Source organism: Convolutriloba macropyga, chromosome 11, assembly GCF_964194025.1.
Source record: "Convolutriloba macropyga chromosome 11, txConMacr16.3, whole genome shotgun sequence".
NCBI classification, from domain to species: Eukaryota; Metazoa; Xenacoelomorpha; order Acoela; family Convolutidae; genus Convolutriloba; species Convolutriloba macropyga.
Window position 1 is genome coordinate 53,710,891 of NC_134478.1, and position 18,681 is coordinate 53,729,571.

Below are 18,681 nucleotides of genomic sequence, written 5' to 3' on the forward strand. Positions count from 1 at the left end.
AATTAGGAGCGCTATAATAGCCGGCTGATATGAGGCGGCTATTAAAAAACTTATTTTCACTTTCTACCCTTGCCCAGAGCATGTCCCCAAAAATTTTGCAGGAATTTGATTCTCCAGAGAAGTGCCTCTCGATAGGTCACGTTTCATCTGTATTGCTTTATGAAATTCACTGAGCCATACTCGACGCCAATATGCTATCATTCGCGTTGTCTACACAAAAACGTCGATCTTTCGATCAGCTTTTGAGCAACATGATTCCTATACTTAACACTATCGTCAGCATTTTGACCTTCATATTCGTTTTAATTCTCAATGCAATCTAATTAGCAGAAATTTGTTCGATCAAGATTAGCGGATACATGTAAAACGAGTGTCCTCGATTGCTTCAATCAACTACTTCGAAACGAACAAATCTCAAATGTCAACCAACGCAAGATGACAAATTGCTCAAATCTCACAGTTACTTGTGAACGGCGGAAGAATCAAATCATCACGAATTCTTAACCTGATTCATTGCAAAACTTCAAGAGCACAGTCATTCATAATCGATCTTAGATCACACGATCATTAACCGTTTGGAGGTTTTAAACTTAAGTTATGATGACCATCTCCTCAATATAGCCGAAACAAAACCTTACCCTTATAAGGAATCTTTAACTTCAATCGTCAAATCGTGCACTTTAAATGCTTCTGTATGAGGGTCAAAAAAATCGTTAATAAGTGTCATCAATAGTTTTTTTAGTTAATGTAGTACATTGGTGCCATCATCTTTGAATGAATAAAGGGAAATGATTCAGACTTAAAATCGAGACTCAGTCGTAAGTCCGCTAACTATGTAATAGAAAAGCTACTTTTTTTAAACAAACTAACAACACTCAATTTGTGGTGGTGGAATAAGTTTGTGGAAAACAGTAAATTAAATTTGATTAATGCATGCACCCAAATAACAATTGAATTCTTCTATATAACGTTGCTTTGAAGTTGAATCCGATTATATATAATTTTAAGCTACTTGAAAAATTGAGCGAGATACGTGTGTTTGTTCTGTTCATTAGTGGAAATGAAATAAGAAGAAGCAATATCTAAATCTGCGGTTTATCAGTCGTCAAAGTCCAAAGTTTACACTTATGTCAGGGGCAGCCGCCTGGAACAACAAAACACATGCACAATATAGCACCGTAGCATAACAATTGAATGGAAGTTAGAAAAAAAACTGAGTCAATGTGTAGCCTATTGAAAACTGCAGAGGGTAGTAGACAAAAGCGACATCAATGTAGCAGCTTATGAATTAATAACTTCAAAATAAAGCAATCAGTCCATGTTAAATATCGCATGAGCTTGTTGTTTGCACTCGATCGTTGTTGTTATTCATGTATTGACCAGTTTCTCTCCCCTTGTAAGCTCCAGTTGCTATTTTACAGACACGTGCTTTGAGTTCTAGGCGCAAAGGGTGACGTGATTTAGATATTGTTCGGGTGCTGTCGCCCTGTTATATCTTGGCGATCTTTTCCCCATCCACTTTGGGGTTGGCTCTTCGCAAGGCGTTCTGTCCCTCGGTGCGGTAGTCGAATGAGCACTCGTGATCCGATGGGTACCTGTGTAGGCTGCAGAATAGGCCACCACAGCGACAACTCATTCCTGAAACGCACATCTCCTTTCAATTAGATTTTTTTGAAGTGTGGGGTTTTTATGGCTCAAAAACAGTTTTGGCGAACCGCATACTTAGAGTCTAGTAAGCCTAAAGTCTCTAAGCGACCTTAATGACCTCCGGGCGTTACCTGTTATCCTGTTCTTGAGGACGGAGGTCAAAATATCAAACAGTAAAAATTGTCAGACAAAAATCATCGCAAGCAAAAAAATCGCTTTTAATACAAGACCACAGGAATAATTGCTACAAACTGTTTTTGAGCTGCTTAATCAAACATTTTGCATCATACTTTCTTGAATCTTCAAAAATCCCTTCCCCCCTCTAATTAATCGCTCCTAATGGGAATCCTCTATTCTATTCCACCTTGACTTTCTGCAGTTTTAGTACTGAACTAAAACTGAGCTATTTTTTATTTCAAATGCAATAGCAAAAAGAAAAAATGCAGTTGAGCAAAATCAGAGGGAAACTGTAACAGTCTCCTCATCTCAAAGTAAGTCAAATGGTAAATAAAACGTTTACACGCAATTGACGTCCCAACTTTTTTAAAACAAAAGGTGAATCGTAAAATAATTGAAAAAACTTCAAATTAGCAAGAACTACTTTCAGTCACCAAAACCAGGACGAAAAAAAAACAATATTAGTTTTAATACTCAATGGATTGCAACTTTTAAAGCAAAATAAGAAATCAAAACCAACAGACCGCTTCGAAAAAAATCGCCCGCAAACTCAAAATATATGGAAGCTAAAAACAACTTGCTGCTAAAACACCTATGTGAAAGATAAAACATAAACAGACAAATGTCGGAAGAATTGCTGTTGAACGACAGGCGAGGCAATTTAATTCTTCAGGGGCTGTAGCCTAGATCAATTTTTCTTAATGAGTGCAAAAAACCTATCCCCCGCTGGGATTCAAACCCTTGAACTCCCGATCCCTAACCACCCGCACTAACCACTGCGCTATGAATCACTTATTTCTGCTATGCTGCAACCGATTTAAAATGAGCAACAATCTTTACTTCGGAGCAATAAAGATCACTCAAAAATGAAGAACGAAAGCGTGAAGAAGTCACTTGAGAAGTCAAATAATGTTCTAGAAGAAAAGCGCAAAATGGTCAAGCGAAAAATTTGCATAAAAAACACACACCTTTACAATAATTGCTATGAACTTCGTTCAAGAGCAATTAATCACTTTCCTGGCTTTCAAAAATGGCTTTTGGACAGAAAAAGCTTTTATTTTAAAATTTGTTCAACAGTCGACCACGAATCTTTGCAACTGCAGCATTTCCAGTTTGGTCAAGATGTCTAGACCATTAATTGCCGTTACTCAAGGCAGTTCCCCATTTATAAAACATAGCCCACAGACTCGGAAAAACAATCCAGATGATCGTACTATCCGATTTGGAATCCGGAACTGATATCTATTACAATTATAGCCAGCAGATTGTCGTAAAATAGCCGCCGTTGACGCGCTTGATCCACATCGGGATTGAAACAGAAAAGGAAAAAGTGTTCTAATTCGGCGTGCAGTTTCGGTTGGATTCTAAAACTATACTTAATTCAGATTCTAAACTGAACGCTAATAAGCTTAATACCAATGTCAAATAGCAAACACTAATGACCTCTGATAACCTAATTCTCAACGACTTAATGACCGGGCTTTATCGGTGTATCCCGTCTCTTTTGATTTTGCCCTTTTGACCTTGACTGTATTCACTATCTTGCGTAATTCATTGAGTGTATGGATTTAAAAACCATTCAGTCGAAACAGTGAGTGAGGTAAATCAGAATTCAAACGTGAAAGTCGCGACTTATGTAAAACGAAAAACGTGATTAAAAGGTAAAGTAAAAGAGCGCCCAAATAATAGCCGTTCGAGAGGATGGCGGCGGCTGTTATAAACGTCTATAACTCTCTTCATAGGGAAAAAAACGCTACTCCACCGAGCTTAGATAAAACGTGCTTGTCCTGAATTTAACCTGCGTAACTAAAAAAAAATTATACATCGACTACGACTAGCGTCGGAAAAATTGTTCTCTAATTACAGGCGGGGCAATTTAATTCAGGGGCTGCAGCCTAGATAATTGTTTTATAGGAGCAATAACATCAGACAAAGTTAGGTTTCGAACGCCGACCTCCGGATTCCGATTCACCTCGACAGCGGCATCAACCACTCGGCTATCCCGGCCTTGTCATCTCTCTAACAATCGGGGTTTTGTTTGAACAGCAAACTTTATTTCGGAGTCAGAGCAATTGCAATCACTCAACAATCAAGACGAAGTGCGTGAAAAAGTCACTTGAGGAGTCAAGATTATTCTAGAAGAAAAGCGCAAAACCGGTCGAGCAACAAAACTGCATTTGATCGAATCTTTTCTGTTTGTGCACAACCCAGTACATTATGCACCCCCCCCCCCCCGGTTACAGAGCACGTGTCATTACATAGTAAATCATTATGTAAAACTATGACACCAGCTTCTGTCGGGTGCACATAATATGCACCCAATAAGCTGCGGGCACAAAAAAATCCAAGACACGTTTATAATTGAAATTTAAAGTTGAACAAGGAGGCTCGGTAATATGCGTACGCACAATGTTCAGACCCCGCTCATCCACATTGTTGAATTAATTGGCTACCAACTTAACAAAAAACAATTTTCCAAAAAAAAACATATCGTTCAATAAACCACTTATGGAAAAAAAATAATGTAAGAGGGCCGATGAAACTTGTTGTTAATAAGGTTACCAGAAAAAAACAATAGTAAAAATCAAATAACAAACATAAACCGATTGTCGGAAGAAAGGCTCTCGGTCAGGCGGCTGCAAAACATTGACCACGCCTGGATTCGAATCATTGACCTGATCCCTAACCAGAAGCAGTGCCCACTCGGCTATCAGGCCCTTCTTTTTTGCTATGCGGCAACCGATTTTTTATTAGCAACAAATTTACTTCGAAATACGTGCAATAGAGATCAAAAATGAAGAATGAAAGCGTGAAAAATTCACTTCAGAAGACAAAGAATGTTCCAGAAGAAAAGCGCAAAAACGGTCAAGCAAAAAATTTCCAAAAAAAACCAACACGTTCACAATTATTGCCATGAACTTCGTTCAAGAGCAATAAAACATTACGAACAGAACACGACGTCTTAAAAAATCTTTGAATGAAACTCGGCGGATAAAACCTAAATTAACTTATACTTCATTAGCAAAGATATGCGACCTGTACTCACCCGGCTGGGTGTGTATAAGATCGACAAAAAAGAGCAAAAAGCTGCGAAGTTCAAAAATATGTTTCTTTTTTTTGAAAACAATTAATTTCAAAATGATTTTCATTAGACAACAACAGATTAAAAAATTCATTTATATCTTCATAGGAAGCAATTGCCATCTGTCATTATCCAGTGTACCCCATACGACTACAAAAAGGACACATATCGGCAAAACTAAAAATTTCAATTCAACTTTGCGCGAAAATGGCATTGAATCCGTAAAACCAAACATTTCATTAAGAGCATTAAAACTTTTGAATTGCGCAAAATTTCAGATCCAATGGGACCTGCCATTAATGTTCTGTTTAAAAAGAAAACAAAAATCCTTTAAAATGTACAAATATATAAAAATCATTTTATTAAATCTCGTAGCAAAGTAACAAATCTGAGAGATAAATGGTTGAAATTGTAACCGGTATAAAGATTAAATTATAGCTCGCTGGAAACGTGAACTGTTATTACAGATTAAGCTACAAATCAACTTAAAAATTCAAATTGGCGAAGCACAAAAATCCAAATGTCTAGAGAACAAATATTTTCAAAAGTCATAGCAGACATAAGATTTCAAAAAAACGGAATAATTTCCAACTCCCCAGGAATCCCATTGAGCCAGTTATCAATGAGACTAAGTCACGAGACTACACAACAATAAATACAGGCCAAACCGTCAAACAATTTTATGACAACAGTTTTCAAGGCACTATACACTTGCACTGTTATCTGCAAGAACTGTAAACCATCACTTGCTTCTCATCTGAACATCAACGGGTCTTCCTTATGAAAGGACTACGGAGGGAGGACACCAAAAAAGAAAACCAAGTTTGTGCAGAAAATAATGAAATTAAATGGTCGAAGCCATCAGTCAAAACATATAAAAAAATGATTGAATCAACGTTAAAAGTTTGAATCAACAATGAATCAATTAACAATAACATCAAAAGTATTTGAGACTTCTTATTAGTGAGATTGAGTTACATGGTAACGAATAACAGCAAAACGGAGAGAAAAAATATTTTTTAAAATTAATTTGAAAGTCATTAAAACAAATAGCTATTAAATGAATTACATAGGTTCAATTATATGACCTGGGAAAGCAAATGAGACAAATCACTATCAGGTATATGTCATTGAACAACAAAAAGAAATAGGCGAAAAAATCCACTAAATTCTGCTAGAGAATTCTATTTCAGCCAAAAGCATAATTTATGCACCAACAAAAAATTAGCTTATTCAGATACGCCTTTTTCAACGCATTGCACTTTCCCAGCCATGCTTTCTTTCTATCGGACCTGTCAATAAGGTGGTGATTCCACAAAAAAAAACAAAATGAACATAAAACTTGCAAACTTTACCGAAATCAAAAAAAATGAGAACTCGTAGTATCAAAAACAAGAAACCATTAGTTAAAGATAAAACCGTTACAGACATTAAATTATAACCCACAGAAAACTGGTTTTCGTCTGTTTTACTGAGAGCACGCCAGAAGTTGAGAGAAATAAAATAGTGACAAATTTTCTTATCAACGACAATTTCTTAAAACAAATATATTCGAAGTAATAGGAAACATAAGAAAATAGCTGAAAGCATTGACTATGTTCACTCATTACTCCTATAAATTCATACAAAAAATATTACGAATGAAAGCAAAACATAAGTCGATAAAATTTTACGGAACCAATTTGTCAGAGCCGTAAAAACCATGAGCCTAACTCTGAAACCAAAACATACGTTTGTTGGGCCTCATATTTTGTAAATAGTATCTTTCATTAATTGAGCCCTGTATTGAAACTCCTATCAGTAACTTACAAAATCAATAAATGCGAAATATTTTGAAAAGAAGGCCGCGCCCCATTAAAATCAAAATTTTTTACCGTAAAAATCCATGGTGAGATCAATATCAGCCCCGATAATGCGCCTCTAAGAAAAAACTCAATTGTTCAAATGGTTGCGAATAGATCAATATTTGATCAATTTTTCAGTATATCAAAAATAACGCATTGTATAAATTTTGAGTTCAAATTTGCGAACTGTCAAAATTAAAGCCATTGGGAGTACAATTTGATCTCTTTTTGAGCTTACGAAGAATATGACCGCAGTCTTAAGTTGTCTACTTCAGGCATATTTACATAAATTGGGCTAAGAAAAAATATGGTCCCATTTTTGACGAAAGTGAATTTTGAGAAATTCAGCATAAATTCTGAATAAAAAACTCGGATCGAACAATTCAGCAACCCTCCACTATCTTTAAAGATAAAATTAATTCCACTACCGTTAACAATTTTAACATATCTTAGCAAAATGACACAATAAAAATACTGAAAATGTGAAAAAAAAACGGAATATCGTCTCCTATTCACAAAAACCTTAATTTAAACCTCCATAACTCCCTGTAAAAAGCGAAAATCAAAAAAAATCTTTTTAATTATATATTCTATAGTGGACGGGCTTTCTAATGATTCCACTCACAACTCTACGGTGATTATATCGATCGGCCAAAATTGACAAAAAATCTCATTTGAGTATAGAAAACCCCATTTGACTGAAGTGGGAACAATCATGTAAGGTCAATATTTGAGTGAGGTATGTCACGTATAACTGACAACCAATAAGGTTAAACTATCTATTACAGAGATCTCAAACCATACACAATTTCATTTGCTGAGTGGTAGAAGGCACTGTCGATACAAAACAATCAAATTGTTACAAGAATCCTTGACTAAGATAAATTCAAACAGCAGAGCAAGTCTTGAATTACAATGCAAAGAACATAAGGAAAAGTTTAAAAATCCCTGGCCTCACTAGCAGACCAATTGCACAGATCGAAGCAAAAAGAGAAAGAAGATTCACAAACTTAAAGATCAATAAAAAACTTTTTGATTGCAGAAAATTGAAGTAACGCAAGGTTGCAGTAGTGAAAACTATTGTAACCTTTCAAAACTCAAGAGCAGATAACTTGCCGGCTAACAGAAATCTTGAAAAAACCTTGAACTAGGAGAAAGGAAGGGCAGAAAACAAGAAAACTTCTTGAAATTAATTTTTTAATTAATGTGTTGCTAAAATCTGAGCAAGAACCCGACTTCAATTTCAAATATAAAATTATTTTAATTGAACAAACAAGAGAACTGCAAACACTTGCAAAAATTTATTCATTAATTTTGAAATGCTTCATTTTTAATACTAGTGTCTTCAAGGGAAACTTTGTCTAAGCTACAAATTATCAACCTGAGGGTACCAAAAACTTGCCAGAGAATCTTTAGATGCAATGACTGTTCAGATATTTGAAAACAGTCGACCAAAAATTTGAAACCCAAAACCTCCAGCTGAAACCTTGTGCTGCTGAATTCTACCTATTAACTCACGTAAAACATTTAAGTTTTTTCACTACTTGCATACAATGTCAAGAAAATGAAAATTGCGAAATTCACTAAAATTTCTTGTGTAAAGTCAATTCATGTGCAAACACCGTTTTTTTCACGTTTTAAAATAAGAGTAGAAAATTTCAGCAAATCCACACCCTTTTTTGCTCCTGTTCGACGTGACCAAAATCACTACCCAAATATGAATTCAGAAATCAAAGTGTAAACCGATCTCAAAAAATCACAATCAGACTAACATTGGAAAAATTCCTTCCAATGACAGGAAGATTACTCAAGAAGCCTATATAATTTTTATGGGTGAAAAAAGATCCGTCGTAATAGGCGTAATAGACTGCAGCATTAGCCACTTCGTAATCAGGTCCTCAAGATAGCTTAACTTTCGATCAGTATGTTATAGCAACACATAATTTCTGAACAAGCATAATTTAGATCACCGAGACGTCAAGCCTGACAAAACGGTCAATCAAAAACTTTTGAATGAAAACACGCTCTCAATGCTTCAAAATTCGTTCTAGATCAATTTTAAAAAAGCGCCCCCACACGATTCAAATGCTTTGAGTCAATAATATCCCCAAATATCGCTTTGCAGCTTTTAACATAAACTGAGACAAAGTGCTCTGGTACGACAGTCGGCGCAATTTAATTCCGAGGCGCAATTTAACTTCTTTATGGGTGCGAAAACATCAGGCGACGGTAGGATTCAAACTCCGACCTGAGTCCCATTCCGTCACCTCGCCGGAGGTATTAACCACTCGGCTATCAGGCCTTGCCAACAAGTCTCTAACAATCGGCTTTGCTTGAACAGCAAACACTAATTCGGAGTCAGACCACTTGAAATCAAGACTGTGTAAAAGCCACTTCAAAGTCAATTATTCCCGAAAGGACAAAGCAGTGAAGCAGAAAATTTTTTATAAAACAGACTCGTTTACATTAATTGCTTCTCATTCGAGAGCAAATTAAAGATTAAAACGTGGCTTTGCGTTGTAAGAAACAATGCCAAGACGATTCACATCATAACATCCCAGTTACAGAGCACATGTCATTACATAAATCGTTACGGAAACACATGGCACGTGCTACTGTGGAGTGCAAAATGCAACTACTAATCTGCGGGGCACAGACGGAAAATCCCAAAAAAATAATTTGTTAAAATCTTTTCAATTCCAAATTCTACGCTGGACGAGATTTCAAATAATTCCACTCACAACTCCACGATGATCATATCGATCGGTCAAAATTGCCACCAAAAAGTCCCATTTGAGCATATAGTTCCCCACCCCACTAAAGTGGGTCGGAACAATCATGTAAGGTCAACTGACAATCAAAAAGATTAACCTATAACATTAAACTATCTAATACAGAGATCTCGAACCATACACAATTTCATTTGCTGAGTGGCTGAAGGCACTGTTGATACAAAACAAACAAATTTTTGGCACGAACACTTGACTAAGATAAATTCAAACAGCAGAGCAGGTCTCGAGCTGCAAATAGAGAGGGAAGATTCACAAACTCAAAGAGCAATAAAAAGACTTTGATTGCAGGAAACTGAAGTAATGAAAGCTTGAGTAGTGAAAACTATTGTTAACTTCCAAAACTCAAGAACAGATAACGTGGCAGCAAACAGAAATCTGGAAAATACCTTGAAATAAGAAAAAGCAAGAGCAGAAAACAAGAAAAATTCTTGGAATTATTTTTTCAAATATTGTGTTGCTAAAATCTGCGCAAGAACCCGACTTCAAGTTCAAATATAAAATTATTTGAACAAACACGAGAACTGCAAACACTTGCATAAAATTTATTTATTATTTCTATTGCTTCATTTTTAACACTAGTGTCTTCAAGGGAAACTTTGTCTAAGCTACAAATAATCAACCTGAGGGTACTAAAAACTTGCCTGAGCATCTTTAGATGCGATGACTGTTCAGAAATTTGAAAACAGTCGACCGAAAAAAAATGAAAGCCAAAACCTCCAGCAGAAGTTTTCAGCAGCTAAAATCTACCTATTAACACACGTAAAAACGTTCATATTTTTTTCACCATTTACAACGTCAAAATTTCAAAGAAAATGAAAAATGCCAAATTCACTACAATTTCTTGTTAAAAGTGAATTCATGTTCAAACACTGTTTTTCACTTTTTTAAAAAAGAGAAAATGTTAGCAAATCCACTCTCTTTTTGCTCCACATTCTGTTTGGCGTGAACAAAATCACTGCGCAAATATGACTTCAAAAATCAATGTGTACACCGATCTCAAAGAATCAATCAGGCTAACATTGGAAAAATGCCCTCGAATGGCAGGAAAAATTTACTCAAGAAAACTACAGAATTTTTATGGGTGAAAAAAGATCCGTCGTAATAGGCGTAAAAAACTGAAACATTAACCACTTCGTTATCAGGTTCTCAAGATAGCTTAATTGTTTATCAACACATGTTATAGCAACACATACTTTCTGAATAAGCATAATTTAGATCACCGAGACGTCAAGTCAAGCCTGACAAAATTTATTTATCAACTACGAAGTGATTCCTTTTTAATATTAGTTTCTTCAAGGGGAACTTTGTCTAAAGCTACAAATAATCAAACTAAGGCACCAAAAACTTGCCTGGACACCTTTAGATGCGATGACTGTACAGAAATTTGAAAAGTCGACCAATAATTTGAAACCCAAAACCTCCAGCTGAATTTTTGTGCTGCTTTAATCTACCTTTTAACTCACGTAAAACGTAAAAACGTTTGAAAAGTTTTATCACTACTTGCATACAATGTCAAATTTCCAAAGAAAATGAAAATTGCGAAATTCATTAAAATTTCTTGTTAAAAGTGAATCCATTTTCAAACACGGTTTTTTACTTTAAAAAATACGAGCGGAAAATTTCAGCAAATTCACTCGCTTTTTTGCTCCATTTCCTGTTCGTCGTGACCAAAATCACTACCCAAATATGACTTCAGAAATCAAAGTGTAAACCAATCTCAAAAAATCATAATCAGACTAACGTTGGAAAAATTCCCTCGAATGACAGGTAAAGTTTACTCAAGAAAACTACAAATTTTTATGGGCGAAAAAAGATCCATCGTAATAGGCGTAAAAAAACTGAAGCATTAACCACTTCCTTATCAGGTTCTCAAGATAGCTTAATTGTTTATCAGTATATTATAGCAACACATACTTTCTGAATAAGCATAATTTAGATCACCGAGACGTCAAGTCAAGCCTGATAAAATTTATTTATCAACTATGAAGTGATTCTTTTTTAATATTAGTTTCTTCAAGGGAAACTTTGTCTAAAGCTACAAATAATCAAACTAAGGCACCAAAAACTTGCCTGGACACCTTTAGATGCGATGACTGTACAGAAATTTAAAAACAGTCTACCAATAATTTGAAACCAAAAACCTCCAGCTGAATTTTTGTGCTACTTTAATCTACCTATCAACTCACGTAAAACGTAAAAACGTTTGAAAAGTTTTATCACTACTTGCATACAAGGTCAAATTTCCAAAGAAAATGAAAATTGCGAAATTCATTAAAATTTCTTGTTAAAAGTGAATCCATGTTCAAACGCCGTTTTTTACTTTTTTAAAAAATACGAGCGGAAAATTTCAGCAAATTCACTCGCTTTTTTGCTCCGTTTCCTGTTCTTCGTGACCAAAATCACTACCCAAATATGACTTCAGAAATCAAAGTGTAAACCAATCTCAAAAAATCATAATCAGACTAACGTTGGAGAAATTCCCTCGAATGACAGGAAAAGTTTACTCAAGAAAACTACAGAATTATTATGGGCGAAAAAGATCCTTCGTAATAGGCGTAAAAAACTGAAGCATTAACCACTTTGTTATCAGGTTCTCAAGATAGCTTAATTGTTTATCAGTATATTATAGCAACACAATTTCTTGAATAAGCATAATTTAGATCACCGAGATGTCAAGTCAAGCTTGACAACATTTATTCATTAATTTCTAAGTACTTCATTTTTAATACTAGTGTCTTCAAGAATGCTTTGTCTAAACAACAAATAATCAACCTGAGGGTACCAAAAAACTTGCCTGAACATCTTTAGATGCGATGACTTCAGAAATTTGAAAACAGTCGACCGAAAAATTGAAAGCCAAAACCTCCAGCAGAATTTTTTTGCTGCTAAAATCTACCTACTTACTCACGTAAAAACGTTCATAATGGTTTTCAGCAAATACAATGTCAAATTTTTTGAAGAAAATGAAAATTGCAAAATTCACTACAATTTCTTGTTAAAAGTGAATTCTTGTTCACAGTTTTTCACTTTTTTAAAAAAGAGAGAAAATGTTAGCAAATCCACTCTCTTTTTTGCTCCACATTCTGTTCAGCGTGACCAAAATCACTGCGCAAATAAGACTTCAGAAATCAATGTGTACACCGATCTCAAAGAATCAATCAGACTAACATTGGAAAAATTCCCTCGAATGACAGGAAAAGTTTACTCAAGAAGACTATATAATTTTTATGGGTGAAAAAAGATCCGTCGTAATAGGTGTAATAGACTGACCAAAAACCACTTCGCTATCAGGTTCTCAAGATAGCTTAACTTTCGATCAGTATGTTATAGCAACATATACTTTCTGAATAAGTCAAGCCTGACAAAATTTATTTATTAATTTCGAAGTGCTTCCTTTTTGATACTAGTTTCTTGAAAGGAAACTTTGTCTAAAACTACAAATAATCAAACTAAGGGACCAAAAACTTGCCTGGACAACTTCAGATGCGATGACTGTACAGAAATTTAAAAACAGTCGACCAATAATTTGAAACCCAAAACCTCCAGCTGAATTTTTGTGCTGCTTTAATCTACCTTTTAACTCACGTAAAACGTAAAAACGTTTGAAAAGTTTTTTCACTTCTTGCATAAAATGTCAAATTTTCAAAGAAACTGAAAATTGCTAAAATTTCTTGTTAAAAGTGAATCCATGTTCAAACACCGTTTTTTATTTTAAAACACGAGCGGAAAATTTCAGCTAATTCAATCGCTTTTTTGCTCCACTTCCTGTTCAACGTGACCAAAATCACTACCCAAATATGACTTCAGAAATCAAAATGTAAACCGATCTCAAAAAATTATAATTACACTAACATTGGAAAAATTCCCTCGAATGAAAGGAAAAGATTAATCAAGGAGCCTATGTAATTTTTATTGGTGGAAAAAAGATCCGTCGTAATAGGCGTAATAGACTGCAGCATTAGCCAATTAGTTATCAGGCCCTCAAGATAGCTTACCTTTCGATCAGTATGTTATAGCATCACATAATTTCTGATTAAGCATACTTTAGATCACCGAGACGTCAAGCCTGACAAAACGGTCAAGCAAAAACTTTTGCATAAAAACACGCTCGCAATGCTTCAGAATTCGTTCTAGATCAATTTTAAAAAAGCGCCCCAGCACTATTCAAATGCTTTGAGTTGTTAAAGTCAATAATATCCCCAAATATCGCTTTGCAGCTTTTAACATCAACCGACGAAACTTGGATAAATTGCTCCGAAACGAGTCGGCGCATTTTAATTCCGAGGGGCTGTAGCTACTTATAGATGCAAAAATTTCCAACCAAGGAAATTTTCGAACCCTCGGCGATCGCTGCCGTGATTTGCCAGTCGGCTATCAGTCCCTTTCGTTGGGTTATCTTAAAATTGACATTGTTATAGCGACAAACTTAATTTCTGCATAAGAGCAGTTGAGGTAACGCAAAAAATCAAGAAGAGAAGCGTGGAAGTCATTTGACAAGTGAATTGAAAGAAAGTTCTATGACCAGAACGCTCAAGCGCACATTTGCATAAAAAATGCACCTTTACAATAATTACTTCAAATTTCAAGCTATATGTATGTAAACAAATTTCCTAGTGCACTGTAAAAACCAAGACAAACCCATTAAACAAAATTTAAATATAAACCTACAAATGTCGGAAGAATTGCTCTTGACCTACAGGCAAGGCAATTTAATTCAGGGGCTGTAGCCTAGATCCATTTTTCTTCATGAGTGCCAAAAACCTTTCCCCAGCCGGAATTCAAACCACTGACCTCCCGAACCGTGACCCCAAGCTCTTCCAACTGCGCCATCAGAACCTTATTCTTGATGTGCTGCAACCAACTTATATTAGCAACAAGCTTTACTTTGGAGTGAGAGCAATAGAGATTACTCAAACATGAAGGACGAAAGCGTGAAAAAGTTACTTGAGAAGTTAAAGAATGTTCTAGAAGAAAAGCGCAAAATTGTCAAGCTAAAAATTTGCATAAAAAAGACAGACGTTTACAATAATTGCTATGAATTTCATTCAAGAGCAATTAAAAAGGTAAACTTCAAAACTAATAAATTAATTGCTTGCAATTTTTTTCACGCCAATTTTTCTTTCGGAAGAAGACATCAAAAAAACAACTCTTTATTCTTTCTTCTGACTTTTATTCAGACTGACAAACACTTGTTCTCACATGCTGTTTTATTTATTACCACGTATCTCTGAAAATTACTCGACTTGAACATAAACCGACTAACATCGGAAAGTAGCTCTCGAATGACAGGCGGCGATATTTAATTCAGGGGCTGTAGCCAGTTTTTTATGGGTGCGAAAACATCGGCCGACGGTAGGATTCAAACTCCGACCTGAGTCCCATTCCGTCACCTCGCCGGAGGTATTAACCACTAGGCTATCAGGCCTTGCCATCCAGTCTCTAACAATCGGCTTCGCTTGAACAGCAAACATTAATTCGGAGTCAGACCACTTGAAATCAGGACGTGTGCGTAAAAGTCACTTGAGACGTCAAAAGTTATTCCAGAAAAGGGCAAAACGGTAAAGCAAAAAAATGCATAAAAACAGACACACATGCTTACAATAATTGCTTCTCATTGGAGAGCAATTAAAGAAAGGTTTAAACGTTGCTTTGGGTTGTAAGAAACAATGGAAAGACAATTCACATCTTTGGTTTGTTAAAACACGAGAAGGCGAATAACTATCTAGCAATAGTTACTCAGGACTCGGAGGACGTCACTACGATTCATAAACATACTTGTCTAATATTGACATAGTTGCTATTAATCAACTAACTAGTTCCATTTATTGGTTCGTCAAGTAGCCTGGAGTAATATACATTAAGAAGTTACTCTTTTGATAATCACACACAAAGGCTTTTTGAATTGTTAGGTTTTCAAATCATGTTCGATTGATAGAATTAGCAACATGGGCAATTCGATAATCATGAAAAACGTGTGAAAATACTTTGAACGTTGCTTTCCAATGCTTCCAACGCCACTTAAGCGTGTCATATATAACCGTCGAATTTTTAACAGTTCAAAGCTTAGTTACCTGTTAGGCCCAATTTCTTTTTGCAAATTGCGCAACGCGGTTTGGAGCTCTTGTTTTGTGATGTCGACGGAGAACTCTCAGCTGTGGCAGTTGTGGTGGTGACGTCAGTGCCCAAAGACACTTCAGCGTCCTGTGTTGCTGGTAGGCTGTTGTTTCCTGAGGCGGGGAGAGTGGAGGCGGATGCTGCTGCCACAGGTATAGATAAGGGACTTGTAGATAATTCTGCATCTGCTGAAACCGTATTCGTCGTCTGTTGGCCTAAAAGATCAACTTCTTTAGGCCCAGGTTGACATCAAAGACACGCCTAGACTTTTACGCAGATTTGGAGGAAAACTAATTTTGTAGAAATTTGATACCAATGATCGAATCGGTTCAAAAAATTGTTATAAGTGAACGGAATGAGCACAATTAATTGCCAAGAACATTTATACATTCAAACTTCGAGGTTGTAGTTCAGGAGAATTATAGCAGAATCACTTTTTAACAAAAATTAGTTATAAATACCTTCAGGTGATAACTTCAGGGAAGTTTCGAATAAAAATCAATTTTTCACGAAACGATTATTTCACTACTTTTGTTCAAATTCGTCTTTTTAAGGTCATTTCTAACCTAATCTGTTATCGGTATCGGATGACTGAGGGTTGCCGCTTGATGTGGAGGAGGTGATAATCTGTGCACTGTTCGGACTCCCACTTGTGTTCATTGTCGTCATGGCTAAAAAAATATTTTAAGGCTTCTCCATTAAAAGTCCCACAAATCTAGACTCCCATTTGCTACAATTACGTTAATATGTGCGAAAGGGTTCAAAACGCAAACTATCAAAACGGCTGGGCTTTGGAGAGACTTTACAATAATTACTTCTATTTTATGCATGATTTGTGGCCTCAGAACCAGGGAATTGAAATAATTGGTAGGTTTTTCAATTAATTGCAATTGTTATAATTCGTCTTAGTTGGTTAACATTATCAGAATTTAAAGTCTCCTGTATACTCTTATGTAGTCACAAAAAGGTTTAAGTAGTAGTACCACAAGACTTCAGGTATATTTACCCATTGGTTTGCCATCAAAAAAATGAGTTTAATGAATTTCAATTAAGTTCAGTTTTCCACTTGGGTTGCATGAGCCGCAGTAGCAGTTTATTACCAAGTATACTTGTATGCGGTCCTGATAAAAACAGTCAAGATTGTTTTTCCGCTCCTGTTGTTTTCAGTTTGTTAAATAGTAGTAGTCGCTGTTATTGATGTTGCAGTTGCCTTTAGAAATTGCTTTGAGCATTAAATTTATGCTTGACTGATTTGAAATATATTGTTTTGTTGCAAGTACATTTAACATTTAAACACCTGGTTATAGTAAGTCCCATAAAGTTGCAACGCAAACGAACGTTCGAAAAACTCCTGACATGCAAATGAACAACGAAGTACTGATCTTAGCATGTTTTAAAATTGACCTTTGACCTTTGAAACGTTCGATAGCGTTGCAACTTTATGGGACTGACTATATAATTCTAATTTACTAAACAATTGCACAATAATCTGAGAAAGTATAATCATCCGCAAAATTTTAGGTCAAAGCCACAAGCAAGTCATCATAATGGCTAACCATTTTGAGGAACGGTGTTTTCTTCTTTTCTCAGATCACGAAAGCATTTTGAACATAATCCTTCAGTGTTGGGTGACCCATAGAACCCGCATCCATTCTTGCAAAAAGACGGGCTCGTCATCGCTTTGTCGTCTGTTCCAGCCATTTTCCTGAAATTGGATCAATTGACTTCTTAAAAGTCCTTAGTTTTTGAATTTTCCAGATCAAATATTGATTTCTCTATTACCTGTTTGATGAATATGTCAATATTCTTCTATTTTATTCGTTTTTATTACACTTTCTTAATATTTTTTAGAATTTGTATGAAGAGCTTACCACGCACGACTGAGGTCATGTGAGTAACCGAATTCGTGTCATCAAAAACATGCTTGTCAATTAAAAACATCACAGAACTGATGCTAAATTCGAACAAAAAGAAGACGATCTGAGCAACAAAAAGATTTTTCTGTACTAAGAAACAAAAACAAAATTTGAGAAGAGAAAAAAGAAGGAAAACCGAACGCAAAAAAAATAATAGCTCCGAAATACTGAGTTCAAAACCGATATTCATTCGAAAATTTCAATTTGTTCCATGGAGGCTGATACATAGAAAGGCAAATCTGATACATAGAAAGGCAAATACTATGCCTGCTCCATTGACTACGAAAAAGCTTTCGACTTCGTGAATAGAAACCTGCTGCTTACAAAACTGATCAAAATGGGGCTCCATGGGAACATTCTACACACAATACAATCAGTGCTAAAATGCAACTTTCAGCAGATCCTTGATGGAGAATTCCTGTCAAACGAGATTGAACAGAAAACAGGAGTAGCACAAGGAGACAAACTCTCACCACTCTTGTTTAGTTTATTCATAGCTGATTTATATTTTGAGTTGAAATGCAAGGTTCTAGATGTTATAATTTACGCTGATGACTTAGTACTTGGGAGCCATAGCCAAGGCCAACTACAAAAAAGTTTGAATAATCTGAACACGTATTGTAGCAGGAATTATTTGAAAATTAATGTGAACAAGACAAAATGCATGAAATTTAGAAGAGGTGGCCGCTTAGCTGTCGATGACAAATTCTATATATCGAAAAAAGAAGTTGAATTTGCTAACACCTTCTGTTATCTAGGTGTAATTTTTTCGAGCACGTTATCTCCCAGTCACCATCTAAGACATCTAATGAACAAAGCCTATCAATCAGTAGCTTCAATAAACCAGAAACTAAATCTGCAGAAAGTCAACTTCAACTCAGCACAACATCTCTTTAATTCAATTGTTTTTCCAGCCTCAACTTACGGATTAGAGACGTACACCAATGAACTTTTTGAAATAGATATAAAACAACATTACCGGAAATCAGAAGCCGTTTTTTGGAAAAGTTGGTGCGGAGTAAGCAAGTACACCTCAACCACAACGCTTTTAAACAAATTGATGTTTCATGATATACACGGACTGAAGGACTGCCCGCCAAAACACAGGA

At 35.6% G+C, this 18,681-nt stretch overlaps 1 protein-coding gene across 1 annotated transcript; it reads right to left on the bottom strand.

The window, feature by feature from the left end:
- Window positions 1-898: 898 nt before the first annotated feature.
- LOC142349015 (uncharacterized) lies at window positions 899-17,583 on the bottom strand. Its single transcript, XM_075400413.1, has 5 exons — window positions 17,439-17,583; window positions 17,213-17,361; window positions 16,223-16,327; window positions 15,614-15,871; window positions 899-1,638 (listed from the first exon to the last, which is right to left on the bottom strand). Exons 2-5 carry the CDS (start codon window positions 17,355-17,357, stop codon window positions 1,490-1,492), a joined length of 657 nt encoding a protein of 218 aa, XP_075256528.1. The 5' UTR covers window positions 17,358-17,361; window positions 17,439-17,583; the 3' UTR covers window positions 899-1,489.
- Window positions 17,584-18,681: the final 1,098 nt, after the last annotated feature.